The following is a 19,400-nucleotide window of genomic DNA, read 5'->3' on the forward strand; positions in this document are numbered from 1 at the left end:
GGAGGGCATTTGGGAGGCCCATGGCCTGGGCTCTAGATTCTCAGAAAGCTCATATGTGGAGTTTTGGTGTTATTGCCATAAAGGCTTATACACACAGTCTGAGAGACCATGACAGGACTGGAAGAACAATTCCATCAAGCAAGTTCAAATATTACATAATGTTGTCTTCAAACACAGTGAAGTGTTTGAAAACAGTGGTGGCTCAGGTACCCTTCAATCTTGGAGAAGTCTTAAAGTTGGGAGCTAATTGAGAACTGTGGATTTTAACTGAGAAGTGTCTGGGGTTTTAACTAAGGCAGTAGTCAATGGCTGGAGGTGGCAAAGATTTGGGTCTCCAGGTAAGAGGAAAAGGAGAGAAGATTTTCCAGTCACCTAGGAAGTTTCAGAGATGCTTATCAACTGTCAGGTAATCACCAACCAGTATGCCTTGGAAACTTAGCTTTCCTGGATTGAAATATGAATTTGAAATACCAAGTAACAGCACAGTGCCTGGAACATGGTACTCACTTCATAAATGGCACCATATTGTCACACTATTGATTTGAAGGAGGGTATATATGTGTATATGTGTTTCTAAGGTTATGTTTGAGAAAAAAACATGTTCCATTGATGAGAAGATATCTCATTGTTTATGAAGACCAGCATCAAACTCACTCAGCCAGGCTTAGTCCTTGGATGAGATGAAGAGATTAACAAAAGCACCTGGTCCTGCCTTCAAGCCTCACCGTCTTATGGGAAATTCTGCTACCGCAGCAGCAGATTACACTAGAGCAGGATCAATGGTGATGTAGTAGAACATTCAGGATATCACAGGTAACCAGGGAGAGGCACCCAACATCTTTGAAAGGGGTCAGGGAAATGCTGGAGGGTGTGCCAGGTGACTCAGGGCCAGTACAGATTCTCCCTGAATGGGGTTGTTGACAGATACCTGGACAAAAGCTACACTTCCAGTTCTCACATGAGTGAAGACTCAGAGAACAAGCTTATAACTCTTCAGTTGTCTTAGCATCAGTGTCAGAGAAAATACTGGCCAACTCACCCTTCTCCTGGCCCGAGGAGCCGGCTCCGGGGTGTTTGGGGATGTTGACTCATTTGGTGTTTCCGAGGTGGAGCTGAGAGATGAGTTACTGCTTGAGAGTTCTTTGTTTTGCCTTTTATTTCCAAACGGGAGGAGGGACGCCACAAAATCAGATGCATCCTTCTGCTCATCCCTCTGCAAATCCTGCTTGAGTTTATAGGCCCGGTCATTCGCAATGACTTGGGATAAGGGCATTCCAAATGCCTGTGGGATGAATTCTGGAATCAAAAAACAAACATCCACTTTCAGAGAAAGACCGGACCAGGGAAGACTCACAGTCATGCTGCAGATCTGAGGGCAGATAGAGTCAAATGGCTGTTTTCTGAAGAATGGATTCATCCATCAAAATATGGAGATAATTTTGTGTTTGTCAGAATGGCCAAAGTTTCTATTTCCATAAAGAAAGCCAGTATGAATGGAGAACACGGGTTTTAGAAATCCAGGCCTTGAGGTTTTTTGCCACATATCTCAAATATGTTTTAAAAGAAATAACTCTATAGAGAAAGATGACACTTTTGATAGGATATACATCATACTTCATCCTCATGAGTACATGGTTTTACAAACTGTTAGTCTTTGATTTCTGTCTCAAGAGCCCCTGAAGCTTATAAGGCATGAGAAGACTGTGCATGTATACATTCATCCCACAGGCACTTACTGAGCATCTACTGCATGCCATGTCAAGTTATGCAATGGGGAGTACAAAGCTTACAGAAAGTCCAGTCCTGGCTCTTGAAGGGTGCAGAATGTGGGGTGGTGGTGAGGGCAGTGGAGAGGCAGATATTTAAATAATTGTAATAGAGTCTGTCATGTGCTGTAAGAGAGAGATGCAGAAAAACTGAAATTCAGTTAGGTGGCTGCACTTTGAGGTTCCCGGTACAAGAGCCAACACATGAAACCCAAGAGCCAGAGGAGCAGCTTGGGAACTTTGCTCTTTTTTCTTTGTGTTCCTTGTCCCCACATTCTGTCTTCAATGGCTGGGTTGGGGCTGTCACTCTCATGATCTAAACTCAAGCCATTCTCACATGCAGACACGGACTCTCACCACTAAATATCTCATGAAGAGCCTGGGGTATAATTTATTAAATCCCCTAATAAGAACAATTCGGGGGAAGGAACATAATGCAGAAATCTACTGCTTTATTTGGAGATGTACATTCAGTTGCATTCTGGATCTCTATAGTAAATCCATTTGTATACACGTACGTGGTAAGCACGTTGATGCTTAGGGCCAGGCATTTTATTGGTAATATTTTAAATTCATGCTGAAAAGCATTAATAATTAAATTCAATGCATTATTTCTTTTAGACTCAAAGTTACATCTCCTAGTAGCAGAAAACTGGCGTCCAGCCTCTCCCCTGTTTTTATAACCCTTACGAATAAAACCAGAATGATCAAGGGAAAACAATTCTAAGGTTGTTTGCTCTTTGAAAGCAAAAGATAACTTTAAATCAGGTGGAAAGGGGCTTTAAAAGGTCTTCCTCTTTGATCCATGGCAACATTTTTAGCATCACTAGGCTAATAGCCAAGTCTACATTAAAAGCAGAAATGGCACTTGAAAAGTCTGCACCTCTTGTTCTATCAAAACATGCAATTCATTTTGAAGTGAAAAATCAAAACTTCAGCATTTTGGGATTTTCAGAGGATGCTTATCATTCTCTATCAACAAACTAGATGGCATATGATAACACAAAATAATTTAGGCACTTGTTTTGAGTGATCAGTGTGGACAGTGTAGCAGGATCCAATACTCATGACTGACAAAATGTCATTTCCACTACTAGCAAAATTAGAAACCAAAGGGGACACCTTAGGATTTATTGTGTAAATCAGGGTTGTCTTGTCTATGGAAATAACCAAATAGTCTTACTTCCAAAAATTTTGGGAAAGTCTAGGAACATGTGTATGGCAAGGCTGACAGCTACTCGGAATATACAAGAACTGTTGGGGGATAGTAAGTAGAAAAGACATTGATAAATGTATCAAGTGACATGTGTCTGCTTATTTAGGCACACTCATAGCAGGGATTTAATATGACATGGGGACTATCGATTCCTCCCCTAGACATTTTTCCCACATAAATGAAACCAATCAGACTCGATTAGAGATTTCTAATGTCCCTGGAAAAAAGAAAAAAAGTGCTTTCCTTTGGTAGCTGTCATTGTTAATATCTAAAAGTCTGCCGCTCTCCTTGTAAACTGGAATAACTGAGTACAAATTGAACAGTTGGAATACATGAAGTCATTCTCCCCGAATGACCTTTACTTCTCTTTCATTTCTATTCAAGAGATAAAGCCACCAACAGATTTTTATTTTTCTCTAATAGGCCGTCTTTCCTGGCTGAGTTTATTTCTTCTTTCAGTGCTAGTATTTCGATCTCGTCTCTTTAGTTTCTCATTGCTTTCTCCTGAGAACTTTTACAAGCTTCAGAAAGGAAACAGATCTCTCTACACTCTAAACTTGTATCTCATGCAGTATCTAGTCTCTGGAAAATTCTAGGCAGGGTTTCCTGAATATTACTGCTTCTCAAACTATGGCTATTGTGAAGTTGAGGACTGAGCATGAGCCTATTGAGCAAAACCCTCCTTCTTGTGTAAATAAAGTGTTGGGTACACATGCTTATCTGTGGGTTCAAAGCTCTTCTGTTAGGGGGGAAAAGGAACCTATAGCTTCTGTACTGATAGTGGCTAATAAGATTGATAACAGGTTTTTAAAACCATAAAAACATTACCCAAGACTCACCGTCTGGGGCCAGGGACTATGTGTATCATGTTCTAATCTATGGCATGCGCTAACCAAGGAGACTCCATCCTCCACTGTCCTCATTAGTAGACACTGTCTCTGACTCTCACCATGACCCATGGGGCCAGGAGGGGGTGTGCTCGCCTCTTTGCTCCCTCCTGCAACTTCCAGATCCTCCCCCCGACTCTGTGTGGCAGAAACCTGGTACTGCAAGTGCTCCCCTGGTCTCCTGCTCATTGTGCTCATTGCTGTCTTCTACTGTCACAGTCAGAGCCCCTCAATCTACCATCATCCTGGGTGACGTGGGTGTCTACATAAATGACCATCTGATTCTCTGTCCTCACATCTCCTTGACTTTCTCCTCTCCTCTTACTTTTTTCTGCATATCACCTTTTCCACCAACTCCCTTGGTCCCATCCCGAACCTTATCCTTACCAGAAGTGGTTTGTCTGGAGTCAGGCTTCTCCCTCCACTGCTGTCTCACCTCCACCACAAGTTCATGTTTTCCATTGCGGTGTGGCAATCCACCTCAAGACACCATTAGGTCACCCCCTCCTTGATACATGTTGCTCTTACTCAATGCTCAGACCAAAAGTTGTGCTGTGGCCCGCACCATCCTGTGTGAGGTAGCCCCTTCCTGCTCTTCCCTGGAATCACACTCCCGCCATTTCTCTCATCTCCAGCAACAGCATTCAATACATTTTCTTTGACAATTTCTAAATAGTGAGAACTGACACTTGCTTTTTCTACTGTTATTTAGTGTGCACAAGATAAAGTTTTATCAACTATTCCTATATAGTGCTACTTCACGTACAGTATCACACTTAGACAGTGGGGAACAATAAAACATGGCACATGTAATTGTGGCATAAAGAAAGGTGCTAGACCTGAACTATCACCAGAGTTTATGTTGATAAATCTATGGCATAATGTGCAAATATCCCATAGACAGGGGACCTTTTTCCCAGACTTACGCCACGGTCAAAACTATTCCTCTTGTGTGCTGGTTAGGAACCACACACTCACTGGAACAAAGTAGCTATTTTTAAACCCTTTCCCCCAAAATGATTCTTTTTTGACACAAAAAAGAAATTATCTGAAGTTCTAGATGTTTAAAAAATACTTTTTGGGTGCCAAGTCATTTAACTAAGAGAAATTAAGGACTTGGAATTATTCTATGTGAAAATCTGTTTTCTGAGCCAGCATCAACCCTGAATTAGTTTCCATATGGAAATCAAAAGTAACATGGACACTGCTTAAGTGGCAGGAGGGACACAGAAGTGTCACACGATCTGTTGAATATTATGTCAAGGCAATTAAATAAAACACAGGACATGATTCATTCTGATTGAATCAATTAATATAGCAGTGTATCAAACATATAATGAATCACTCTATTGGGAGAGCAATTCGATTCTAAAAAGCTGTTCCTATTTTTATTTTTAGATGACCTAACCCAAGAGGTCATTTAGAGTTTCCTGTTTTCCTTCTTTTACTCTTGGATTCAAATTATTGCCATTTTTCACATGTGCAGCTGTTATGAACCCTAATGCTAATATTCAAATGGAAGAAAATAATGTGAACTGACCACAACTGTGCGAGACCTGTAGGCTGCCCCATCATATCCTGGTTCCCAGGACATCCATGTAATGGATGTGTTGACATTCACAGGACTTTATGTTCAGAAAAGATGCCATGTAATTAAGCTTCACTTAAGCCTAGGGCATCTTCTTTCTAACTATCAAAACTACTTTAAAAAAAGCTTCTTTTGCCATAAATCCTGATATTTCTCTCCTTAGTTGGATGAGTGACACATCTTTTCTTTAGAACCACTAGGATCTGCTTTCCTTTTCCCAGCCAGCTCCCTGTACAGCCTTACAGAACACTGTCAAGTTTTCACTGAGTCTATGTAATATATAAATATGATTTGGTCTGAAATACGTATAATAGCCCCGTGATATTGGTTGATTACTTCCCCTGGGCTTTCCCGCCCTACCCTTACTTCCTGCTGTCTCCTAATATAAGCAAGAGAGCATACATCTCTCTCTGTTGTGGGAATTCAAACATCTGCAAAAAAAATGCTCATTCTGCTTAGTTTAGCCTGAGTGGGCACTTTTGAAGAATCACCTAAAGTCTACAGTATGAGTGTTCAGGTCCCAGTACCAGTGTCAACACCCTAGAATAAACAAATTTAAAGATAACGCATTACTAATGTTAGTCTGAATGATCCCTTTAATAACTCTATAAACACCGAGAATTACTCTAATCTAATGATGTAAAGATAGTCCATGGCAGGAAGAGAATGAGTGAAAACTCTACTTTAGAAAAGCTACCCTAGCTACTAATTTTCATTTAAAAAATAAGGGCAAGGACATATGAATCAATTCAACAGAATACAATTTATCAGACAATGATAGGTTGCTGGACAAGAGTTAATGTTTTTGCACCCATTATTCCAGCAGCAGATTCTGCTGTGATAGGATGTGCCCTGGTGAATATACTGGTTAGTGTGTACCATAGTTCTTATCTAGAAAGGGGAACATTAGCACTTTATAGAATTACACATGCTCAGTATCCCTACAGCAGACCATTGGGATCAGATATTCTGGGGGTGGAGTTCAGGACATTGGAATTTCCACAATGGAAAGGTTCCACAAATTATTCTACTATGCTGTCAGGGGCAGGGATCACTGACATTTTCATCTCCTTGTCTCCAGTTTGAAATAAACATTTGAAATGTCTGGAGATATTCTGGCTGGGGGTGGTGCTACCGGCAGCTAGTGGTAGAAATCTCACACTATGTACAAGACAGCCCCCACCACAAAGAATTATCCAGTTTGGGATGTCAATAGTCCCAAGGTTGAGGAATCATGCTCTAAGGGAAGCAAAACTCTGGCTTTTCCATTCTTTAGAATTTTTTAACTCCTTTTAGTCCAAGAACCCAATGTCGTGACCCTTTAGGCACAGTACAAGATATGGCTGTAGAGTCTGGGATCAATGATGTGGACTAGGTCTTGTCTCATATTTACCACCGTGCATTTATTTTCATAGCTTCAGTTTCATTGCCTTTCATAAATTTTCAAGCAGAAATTCAATCATTATATCAAAGAACTCCAATGTGAGACATATGGCGTGGCTCTCCTCACTCAACACTCAATCACTGTGTTTCATAAAATGACCACAAATACCTCTGAAAAGAGTGGCTAAAGTGTCAGTTCCTAAGTATACATAGAAGGGGACAGTATGAAGAGTCAACAATTTCTAAAACATACAGGGCAAAAAATAAGCATGCTGTGTGATCTAACATTAACATGCTGAGAAAGGCCCATCTTCAGTAACTTGGTGAGACTGTTCTTTCCAGTAGTCATGGTAAGCAAATCCAAACTCTTTCTCATTCAATTAGCCCTGTCTAACTATGGGGATTTGCCAGACAGCTGGTTAGCGTTAGAGATGCTATCCATGGCTACTCAGCCCAGGTTTTCCTTCTGCATTGCTGATTGGCCAGCATCATAATTGGAACCATAGATTTGGCCCAAGTCACACTTTGCTCAAACCAGTTGAACTCATCAATTCGGTACACGGCCATTCAAATAAAAAAGAGTAGACCCAAACCGTCTTTAGTGGCAGTCCACCATAGAAATCCACTTTACATAATAGAGTTGAACCACGTAAATCTATGCAATTCAAAAACCCCACCAAATTCAACCATTATGCTCCATGGAAGATGCATTTGCTTTCATTCATTCTGTCCTTTACCTCTGTCTTTGTTTTTCTCCTTCCCTAGTGAATCCAGTTTCTTTCTCAAGGATTTCTTTCTCTTTTGTCCATCTGTAAATATTAAAAGAATGAAAAGTTGTAAAAACAAGCATATAAGTGATATTTTACATGATCAATAACTACATTTAAGCAAAAGCATGCCTTCTCGCTTTACTCTTAACTTGGCATTTTAAACAGAGTAATGGCTCTGAAAATACATGAAAATCCACATAACCAGAATCTTGGTACACACTCTTAAATTTTGTTTCAATCATGGAAAGAACAGGAAACATACCTCTTTCAGAAGTAATTTAGTTTTGACACTTAGATATGTTCACTTTTACTATTATATGAGTCTCTTCCTATCCTTCATGTTTATACAAACCAACATCACCTTGAACTAAATCTCCATCAGAGGAGAGTCAGCAGTACATAAGGCTGTGACATCCATGAGCTAGTAGAGTGTAACTGGATGAGGAAATAAATTTGGGGGTCCATAGAACTCAAATCTAATTACCGCTGCAACTTTTACTATGTGACTTTGGCCATGTCTCAGTGTCCACACCTATAAAATGGGAATTTTGCAGAGGTGTGAGAATTAAATAAAACAATGCATACAAAGCACTTGATGGGGAGCCTGATGCATGTCCATAAATTCAGATCTACTTTCTTTTGGAGATAGGTTGCATAATATTCCATAGTATAGCTATGCCACAATTTAATTAACCATTCCCCTACTGATCGACATTTGGGTTGTTTCTAGTTTTTTACTATAATAAGTAAGGCATTTACTAGTAATAAGTATAATAAGTAAGGTGTTTATCTTTTAGTATCTTGTACTTGCAACAAATGTATTTAGTACGTCTGGTTAACTCACCAAATAATACAGATACCACTCATATCAGTAGGCAGCTGTAATTGAATTCCTAGGATGTCATCATAAAATACTGGCAGTCATCATTGCAAGAATGCATTTTGGGATAATGCAGCTGTCAACTTAATGTGTGGGAGGTGCAAATCGGGAATCCACACTGCTATCAAACAGGAGAAATTCAGCGCATGCCACCGGGAAACTTATGTTTAAACAGGGGATTAAGAATCAGTTTTTTCACAAGCTATACTTAAAAGTGTACTAAAGAAAGAGATTCAGCCCAATAAAACTTAAAGGCAAGATTCTGATATCAGGAAAAGACAGAGTAAGCATTCTTGAGCAGAAATGAGCTGGGGTCCTCATGGGGCTGCAGATGCTCCCAATGCCTCCTCTTGGAATTTTTGGAGGCAGAAGACATCACAATATAATCACAGGCACAGTCAATCCCTCCTCCCTTTCAACAAGCAATTAAATATTTAAAAAATGACTCCTCCCACCAATAAAGTGGAAATAGTTCATTAGTCTTTACTCTTGCAGTTATGAGATTTGTATAGGGGAAAGTTACGTAAATCAGCTGTGATGTGGCAAAGAGCCGTCAATCTCTTTCATCATGGGTATGATCTCTCAGTGTCTAAAAGATGATCTCACCATAGGGCCTACCATGACTTATCAGATACTTACACACAAACAACATACTAACTGCACATGATTCTGACCTGTTCTCCAAATAGGACTGACAGGTATTTTTACTTTGCAATGCTTTGGTTATCATTAGTTCATGTCACCAAATGTATTTGACTGTAACAAGAGCATATTTCCTTTTTAAATTTTTTTCTTTTTGTATGTATGGGAAGATAATTAGGTTTATTTATTTATTTAATTTTTAAAAGATGGAGGTACTGGGGATTGAACCCAGGATGTTGTGCATGCTAGGCATGCACTCTACCACTGAGCTATACCTTCCCCCCTCATATTTCTTTAAAAATTTCTACCATTCTTTCATTTTCATAGTTGACTCAGAAGAATAACTAAACCATATATTAAAACTTAAGAAATTTATTTTTCATAACCAGTGGACAGATACTAAAATTCAAACTAGTTGTCAAAAACCAGAATACATATAGGAAAGGGGGCATTTTCTTTTAAGATACAAGGAGTTTTGTAAACTTCTTTTTAATTAGGGGATGTATGATATATGTAGATGTGTATACATACAGATGTACAGTTTTAGTAATACTTAGGAAGTTAACTCTCAGATAACCAACAGCCAGATTCAGATGTACACTATTGCTAGTACCCAAGGAGCCCCCGTATGACTCCCTCCCCGTTACCCCAGGTAACCACTGGTCCGACTTTTGTAATATCAACTATCTGCTTTTCTTCACAGTTTTACCATCTACATATGCATTTATAAAGAATATAATTTTGTTTTTCCTTTCAAATTCATACAGATGGAATCATACTGTAGGTATTCTTTCTTGCCTCCTTTGTTTCATTCATCAACACTTCTGAAATTCATCCTGTTGAGGCAGGTAGCTGTAAGTGGTGACTATAGAGTGTTTTTGTGAACGAATAGACCACAGTTAATGTACCTATTAAACTGCTGATGGGAATTTCAGCTGTTTCTAGCTTGGGACTATTAGGAACACTGTTTTTGAAAAATTCTGTTCATGTCTTCTTATTACCATGTACAAAAATCTCTCTAAGACAGTGGTTCTTAAAGTGTGATTCTAGCATCAGGATTGCCTGGGAACTTGTTAATGATGCAAATTCTACGGTCCCACCCCAGACCTACTGAATCAGTAACTCTGGGGTGGGGCCCAGCAAGCCCTCCAGGGGATTCTGGTTTACACTAAAGTCTGTGGACCACTGCTTTAGGGTATATATGCAGAAGCTACACATACAGGTCAGTGTGCATGCAATCTTAGGCTTTAGTAGGTACCATTGAACTGTTTTTCCAAGTGCTCAGCTAATTTATATTCACACTGGTATGAGATTTTACATACTCCCACAAGGATAATATGTACTTCAAACGCCAAAACTCCAAACAATATTTTGAATCCTCCTTATAGGAAAAAACGTGACCTTTGTGAACAGTAGCCAATAATTTTAAAAAAATGCTTAGCTATTTACAACAAATACCATCATTTTCACTTAATTAGGCAGAGGTGAATGTTATTAACAGGCAACTAGATGAAATGATGGATGATGTCCAATACTGTGTAATGACGCATTGCTTTAGCACGCTGTTTTCTCATTTAAAATCCTCAGGAAAATGACCAGAGCTGCAATAATAAAACCGACACTCTTTCTCTTCTCCCTTTCAATCATTCAGTGACTTGCTGAATGAGTCTCCAATTTTTGAAGAGTGTCTTTTGTTCCCACAGAGCACAGAAAATCTGCTCAAGAAACTGCCATATCATGTGCTTACAACCATACAATGTAGTTTATGTTCAACCAGTTCCTTGGATGGCAGTAAGCATGATCAAGGCATCTTTTAAAGAAATTCAAGCTCCCTAACTATCAATACTGCACAGAAATACTTTTATGGTGCAAATGGTGATGAGTATGTGGTTACTAACTGCTTCCAGACTGTGCACTCTCTTACGAACAACAGTGACCTGTAGAGAAAACTTGGGTGACACATCCTGATCGAAGGCATCTTGGAAGAAGCACTTGAAGACTGGAGTCCATGAGCCCTCCTTTCACCTTTCACCTCATTAATGCACCCACATCCTAGATGGGAGATCCCACAGACATACATAACACAACAGCAGAGGCAAGGTGGCAAGCCTTCCACATCCTAGTGACTAAAAGCAAAGGACTCATCAGTATGGAGTGGGGTTAATCTGGGCATCTTCGGGGAGGCCAATAGCAAACAGGGTCTTCAGGAGGGTTGAGAACAAGGAAACATGAGCTTGTTCCTCTAGGACATGCTTTGCGTGGACTCATTTGCTGTCAGGTAGTGTTCCATTTTTTTTTTTAGGCCTTGTTTGTTTCTCTAGCTAGACTAGAAGGTCTCTGAAGGAACAACCATGTCTCCTATGCTTTTGTCTCCCTCAAAGTCAAGAGCATAGGGTGGGGCATGCCATGAGGACTTGTTAGTACTGTCCATGGCCAGAAGTCAGATGAGGGTTTTGGGTTGGCTCTGAAGAAAACGCAGAACAAATGAAGTATATAACTCCTAATTTTTAGGTGATTAGATTCAGAGAATATAGGTTATTAAACAGTAGTTTCCATATTAAGTTGATTCCAGAGATAATAATGATAAAAATACTATCCAAGGAAAGATTTATTTTTTGGCAGTAGATGGAAGAGTAAGGGTTACTTTTGGGGAATGGCTCTTGCCCAAAACGGGGCATGAATGAGCCTCCTGGAGTGCTGGGAACGGGCTCTGTCTCTGATCTGGTTGTCGGGTACTGATGTATGCATATGAAAAACCCACTGAGTTATACTATGGACATTCATATTTATGTACACTACTATATATATGTTATTCCTCAATAAAAATACCAAAAGACTTTGTTGTGTTTTACAGAATGGCACTAACATAAAATTTACATTAACTGAATGGGGCTGAACACTGAGCAAGAAAGACCTGCATGAGAAAGTTCTTGCATGTTTAACTTTTCTAAATATCTAAATACCCATGATCTCATCCAGCCACCATGACTTTCCTGTGACACAGGCATGCAGTAGTTATGAAGAGTTAGTGTTTTTTGAGCATGTTCTATGAGCTTAGTATCCACGACCTCATTACATTCTCACAGCATCTCTACGAAGCCCACACTATTACATTTTCCTCCTTTACAGATGAGGTTAGGAGAGGTTAAGTAACTTGCCTAAGGGCAGAAGTTGGTAAGTGGTAAGTGCAGAACTTGCCAACATCAAACCAGTGCTCTTAACCTCTACATGTGCTGTAGTGAGGAATCGTGGTGCCTATTTGAGGGAAGTGACATTAAAGGCCAGATACAGGGACCGACATGGGCAGTACAGAGTTAGAGAGGAAAGAGAAAGAGACACTAGTAATTTTTGAGTTTGAAATATTCACCAGGATTGGCATGAATCATTTTTGCATAAATGATATTATGAAATACACGTCAACACACAATCTACTGAGGTAGCTTTTTTATTTACTCATTTTACAGTTGAGGAAATTAAAATTAGAGGACTGAAGCAAATTGTCCAAAAATCACAGGACTGGTAGGTGGTGGGGCTGGAATTCAAACCCAAATTCCAGCTCTTTCCAAAAAGCCTGGCTCTGTCTTGAGAGGGGTAGCTAGGAGCAGAACTCAGATATTTTTGATGAGAAGCTGAAAATCCTTTGTTTAAGGTCATTTTGCATCTGCACCATAAGAGATGATTCTGGAGGTGTCTGTAAAACAATGGATGTTCATCTGTGATGGCCATTTAGACTCTGCCTTCCCAGAAGCCTGGGGGACACATAAGAAGATGCTAAGGCTCGTTCTTTAGCGAGGCAGTTGCAGGGAATGGGTGGAGACAGCTTAAGTTCACAGGTGCACCTGGATTTGGGACAGGGCATCAACATTTAAGCCCTTTTTAGATTTCTTCACTTGCAGAATTGTGTAAAGATTACATTGCTGGAAAGGAGAAGAAACTGCCTGCTCTGAGATATGAAATGAAATCATTTTAGAGTTATTCAATGTAACTCTGGGGACAAAACCCTCTTCTGATGCTGCTACAGATACAGGCAAAGAGTTGGCCCAGTGGACATAAAATGACCATAACCAGCCCTCTGCTATTCAGGTAGTGTTTAGCCCACAGAGCGATTTATAAAAACTTAAGCTCTAATGCAAAATCTTGGTAAGTTCACATACATATCTGAATTTCCAACCTCTTGAGAAAAGTGGAGGCGCTGGTAGTGCTGGGTCCCCTAGTCCTCACATTCAGCCCCGGCCAGCAGAGACACCTAACCCCAGACCCCTGCACACCTGGCAAGCCTTGGAGCCTGCAACTCCATCCTAGCCTAAGAGGAAGGTTCTAGTTTGTTTCAAATCTTCAAAAAAAAAAAAAACCCTGCTGAGAGAAGTTTGAAGGAATGCTTTTTGGCCCACCTCTCCTGCTTGTCCCAACCACAGCTGCCTCACTATTTACTTGGACCAGAAAAACAGACTCAGAGAATGCAAACCAAAGGAATTCATAGGCAGCGAAGGGAGCTCAGTTACAAAGTGAGGAAACCATGATAGAAAAGAGACACTTGGGTGGCAGAATGGGAAGTGGCCCTTTAGAAACTGCATATAATTTATGCCACAGTTTCTCAGCCTTGGCACTAGTGACATTTGAGGCTGTATAACTAACTCTTTGTTGTGAGAAGCTGTCCTGTGCATGGTGGAGTATTTAGCAGCATCCCTGGCCTCAATTTAATAGATGCCAGAGTACTCCCCCATTCCCTGTTGTGACAACCAAAAATACCTCTGGACCTTGCCAAATGTCCCACAGGGACAAAATCACTGGTTGAGAATCACTGGTCTATGTATAACTGTACCTAGAGAACAGCTATTAGCTCAAACCATGGGACATCCAAACTATGAAAAAGTCACATTTTCCCACTTGTCACAATGCTCAATTTCTGATTTAAACAGAACAATATAAAAATGTTTACAAATGATTGAGCCTTTATATATAATGTTGATCTTTGGACCCAATAACAATTTTCTTCAATTTATAAAGAAATGTGAGTCTGCCTATGGCTGTCTTTATACCCAGTTCCTAATTACAGGTAGGGGACTAAAAGCAAGTTACTTGAGTAAAGAGCATCCTATTTCCCTCGAAGTGTTTTTTTCTCATGTAGGGGGTGCAGATCAAGTCATCTGGCATCTGACAGCAGACAGGTGTATAAAATGGATGTATGAATGGAGTGTCTTTGGCATTCAGGGAAGACTGAGGGTACACCATTTCTTCTTTCTTTCCTTTTAGAGGACTAAACGTGGTAGATAAAGAGACTTACTGCCCTCCATTGGCCAGAACAGGGATTCAGGAGGAAATTGTAGGAAGATAGTTTATCAGCAAATGAAACAATTAGCAATGGAATGAGCTGTCATAAGAAAGCACTGTTTACTATGGCTTTTATCTTGGTTGCTCTTTGTCTTGCATGTCTCACCCTGGTGGAAACCATGTCATGAGAAACCCTTTGCAAAGGGCAATGTGGTGAGGAACTGGAGTCTCCAGCCAGCAACCACGTGAGTGGGCCTGGACATGGATCATCCAACTCAGTCAAGCCTTCAGATGACTGTAGCCCCGGTTGAGCTTGATGGCAACCTCATGAACCAGAAGCTGAACCCGAACAATCCAGCTAAAATATTCCCAGAAACCGTGTGAGATAAGAAATGCTTGTTATTTAAAAAAAAAATAAAGAAAAAAGAAAGATGTTCCGCTAAATGCATGTGGTATCCTGGATGGGATTCTGGAACAGAGAAAGGCTATTAGTAGGGAGACTGGTGAAATCTGAACAAAGTCTGCAGTTTGGTTGATAGTAATGTACTCATGTTGGTTTTTTTAGGTGTGATAAGTGTACCAAGGTTATAAAAGATGCTATCATTAGGGGGACCTGGGTGAGGGGCATAAGAGAACTCTGGTATAGTCTTTACAACTTTTCTGTAAGTCTAAAATTATTCCAAAATAAAACATTTATTTTTAAAAAAGTGCTTTCTTCTAGGTACTGGATATATTTGAGAAAAGGCTGAAAGCTCATTTGTCAAGCATGTGAGAAAGTGGAGGCTCGCACTGCTCACTGAGGGAAACACACAGATTTGGGAGCTCAACTTTAGGGCAAGAAGGTAATTCACAAGCCAGAGTTTCTGACCTGGCTGAAACTACTGAAATGATTTTCCTGTTCACATCTGCCTGATCTGAAAGAAAACATGCATCTAGGCCAATCTAAAGCATCCCTTATGCCTGCCATTCCGTGCGGCGTGCTTTCTGGAAAGGGAGCGGACAGTTGAGCGGCTTGACCAGATTTGTTTTTATGGCTCTAGTGATGGTTTCATACGTGGATGATCAGATTATCTTAGGATACCTTCTACTTCTTAGGTTGTCTAAATCTCTTTCCTGCTTCAGTGATCCAGACTTTACTTGTCATTTGGATCCAAGAACACTGATTAGTTCAGAAATCTGTTTATTTTTCATGTTTCCATGCCTATCCTGATAAACCAAAATACAGTTTTTAAATGATACATATAAAAGTACATTGGGTGAGTTACACAATCTGTGGATGTCTTAAAAAAGTATTTACTAAAACTATATTTAACCTTTTACTAAAACTAAAATTCATCCTTTAGTCTCATCCACTTTGCCTTTTGAGGGCTCTCAAGCTACAGACCTCCCAAAAATAAGGCAAGAAAAAGACTCAGATACTTCCAGTTTGGAGCAGATTTGGCAAAGAAGTAATAATATTATTAATGGCCCATGACACTTAAAGGCCATTCATAGGCAATACTCCATGTCTAGTGTTTTCTAGTAATTAATTTAATCAATGTAAGTTAATTTGGCATAGTAAATCAACATTGGAAAACAGATAGGGACTGATAAGAGCTGGGTAACCAAAACTCCAGCCAAAATCATATCCCAGGAAAAGTTGGGCTGGTCACTGGAGCCAGTTAATTCCACACCCATGCTGAGTGGAATGAATTAAAAATTGCCCCTGCTCCTTTGAGTCGCCTGCTCCATATCCAAAGTGCATCCCAAGAAATGAAAGGGAGAGCAGCCCTGACAGGCAGGAGTAGTAGTTACCAGGTAAGTGGCCACCTCTGCTTCTTGGCAGGAAAGGTGCAACAATCCCAGGATAGGGGAGCCAGTGGAACCAGTGCAATACTCTGGCCTGAGAGTTGAACTGGGATTAACTGTAGCGATTTAGGACAGGAAACCAAAGCACGGCTCTCTCCTCTATTGTAAAACAAGTAATCTCTGATAAGGGATGATATCTCACAGAACATGATGAATTCCTTGCCTTGGGAATATTATTTCCACTATAATACTTATCCATTTAAATGGAATCCTCCACCTAGAAAGTTGGCTCATCTCCCATACATTGATCCATTCATTGCTCCATTTATCCCTCCGTCCAACGTTGATTAAGTACGTGTTATAGGTGAGACAGAGTTAGGTGTTGTGAACCCAGATGAATAAGCACTATCTCTGCCTTTGAGAAACTCAGAATTTAGTGCTAAAGACAGGCACACGGAAACCTCATTAAAGCAAAATTAAGAAGGTTACTAGGTGGTAGATCAGAAGCAAGAAGGCTGTCCTCACTCTGCTTGGGAAGGCTAACGTTCGAGTTCAATCTTAAAGGATGAAGTTACCCTTCTCAGGGGCCTTTGAATTTTCGTGGCGATTTCTCCCAATAAATCACATGATGACTGCTTAGTCTAGGAAATCCTTTCGTAGCCTAAGCCTCTTAATGTTTTATTCCTAGTCATCCATACTTTTATCAAGCAAGCAATCTACTGGTGAAAAAAGATGAGAAAATCACCAACTCAGGAGTGGATTGATAGTTTCTTTAGTGGCAACTAGGGCTCAAGGAAGTGACAAATAAGAATTCTAGAAGAAAAGAATCTATATGGAAAAGGGGGAAAACAGTGTATTCAAGCCCAAACTGGTCCCACCATTCAGTCAACTTTGAATCTCTCTCTCTCTCTCTCTCTCTCTCTCTCTCGGAAATATATATGTTCATATATAGTGAATACATATATATATATACACACACACACACACACACACACACTCATGCTATTTTCAGGACCTCTTCCATGCTATAGACTGTTGGTTATTTAATCAAGTCTATAGGTCAAAGTTTCCATTTATATATCACCTTATCCTTAGCAGTTCTTCCATTAATCTTGACTGAAACAGAAAGCAGGTAGAAATGGGGTGATTGAGTCATTCTTCTTGGTTTAAATCCCACTGAATTAAACACTGTTTCTTTATCCTGTTAGCACCTCGTGGATTAGATTTTTCAAAATCTGTTTCCAAAATGTGTCTGTTTCTTGGGGAAAGAAATATTTATGGTACTCTTAAGCAATGCAGATGCCTCTCCTTGGAGCTGAGGCTCCCCAAAGTACTTGTGAAATGTTCTAATCCCCACAGTTTACATATTGAAGTGGTGGTGAAATTATCAAAGCTGCAGTCAGAAAATAAGAACATTCTGTGAGTCTCTCACTGTTGTAAAGGGAGTCAGCTCTTGGAGGTCACGACGCTTCCAGCTAAATTAAACACTAAGATACCTTTTCTGTTTTGTGTAAATTATTCGGCAAGGTAATTAGTTCTGAAATTTTTCCTCAAGAGGAAAAAAAAAAGACCTCGTAGACTCTTGAACCTCAAAGCAAGTGTGTTTCTATTATCGAAAATCATTCAGATATTTGATTTGTTGAGCATGTCTTGTTATTCTATCAGAACGTGAGGGAGGGAAGCTGTCTGCATGGCTTGGATGCCATGGGTTTAAAAGCTCAACTATGGTTTTTCCTTAACCAGGCGTTCTTTGTAATCACTGCTTACTGTAATAACTGGTCGTGAACAAATTATGCCCTGGAAGGATCTTTTCCTTGCTGTCATTTTTTCCACTTTCAAGTGCTATGAGTTTTTGAAAAAAGAAAAAAAAAGCTATAAGCTCATACTCCAAACGAGCAGCCCTGCTGCTATCGCCTTCTAAACTAGGAGCTAGTCTGTCCTTCCAGGCTCTGCATTTACATCTCTTATTGCACATTCCTTACGGTGAAAACAGTATTTTTTTAAACTTGGTCTATGTAGGCACTGTATTTGCAGAGACAAAAGTTTCCAAATAGTAGAGCAAGAAAAATGGCTTTTGGCAAGTCATTTGCTTAAGCTATATCTCTTTCCTGAAGCATAAAGGAAAGAAAGCCGGCAGGAGAACAAAAAAGACAGAAGGCACTCATCCCAGAGAAATATCTTGGATTGTTAACTTAGGGAAATTAAACTCCAAATTCGAGGAGTTTCATCATTACTCACTTTAAAGCCAAAGCTTGCAGTTCAAGTAGAAAAGCTAGAGTCAGAGTAGGGTGTCTACACGTGGTGTGATTTTTGACCTGTGTAAGGGGCTAACACTACCTACCTTCTTTTGACAGATACTGTTTTATAATGAACAAGGAAGGAGGGAATCAATTATCTTTACATTATAGACTTTAAGCCTTGGAAACTCCTCAAAATTTCTGCCAGTTGCTTCCATGAAAACAGCCCTCTGATTAGGTAACTGGACAGATGATGCAGTTAGAGGAAAACTATTAGGCTCCTCAGCCTTTCCTTTCCCATTCTTGGTTTTGATAATTCTTTGAGTCATTTGAAACAATTCTTTAGGATATAAAAATACCATATAAATAGATTGCTATGATTGAATTTTTAATCTTTTCCATTCCATGCCTTAAACATTTCCTAAGCAGGAAAAGCAAAGCACTCTGCTTGACACGATTGCAAGTCAATATAAGAACAGTTTCCTCCCTACTGCTCCTTTGCAGTGGCAGACAATGACATTGCTATTACCTACATCAATAGTTTCTAATCTAAACCCATCTTTAACCTACTTCCGCCCCCGCCCAATTTTTTCTTTCCCTGTTTTCTTAGGTGCTCACTCTCCATGTGGTCATGCATCATGGGATGAGTCCTCATTCCAGGCTCAGGAAAGGAATCTAAGGTCAAGCCAGTTCTGGTGTTTTCTTTATGCTTGCCAGTATTGATTTGGGCACTGGCGGATGTTGCAATTCTAGGGATTGAGAAGGGAGGGAAGTCAGCTAGGAGGCAGCAGTGAAAATCCTTCTCTATTATTGAAAAAATACTTGCTGAAGAGTCACTGCTCTTTCTCTGCTTCTTTATGCTGCCAAAGAAGCAGGGATGTCGGTGGCTGCTGCAGTCATTTTGTGACAACGAGGGAAGCCAGCCGAAGAACAAAGTCACTCAGGATTATGGCAGAGAAGAAAGATGGAAGG

At 40.0% G+C, this 19,400-nt stretch overlaps 1 protein-coding gene across 5 annotated transcripts in view; it reads right to left on the bottom strand.

Annotated features, from left to right (window-relative positions):
• Positions 1–19,400, bottom strand: part of ARHGAP6 (Rho GTPase activating protein 6) — a 446,380-nt gene that overhangs the window by 52,608 nt on the left and 374,372 nt on the right. For all 5 annotated transcript variants that reach the window (XM_072956194.1, XM_072956195.1, XM_072956198.1 and 2 more), the window contains exons 3-4: positions 7,578–7,649; positions 1,040–1,296 (exon numbers count right to left, since the gene is read on the bottom strand). In XM_072956194.1, the coding sequence (XP_072812295.1) occupies positions 1,040–1,296; positions 7,578–7,649 (329 nt within the window). The remainder of the gene's footprint in view (positions 1–1,039; positions 1,297–7,577; positions 7,650–19,400) is intronic.

This window comes from Vicugna pacos, chromosome X (genome assembly GCF_048564905.1).
Source record: "Vicugna pacos chromosome X, VicPac4, whole genome shotgun sequence".
Lineage (NCBI taxonomy): Eukaryota > Metazoa > Chordata > Mammalia > Artiodactyla > Camelidae > Vicugna > Vicugna pacos.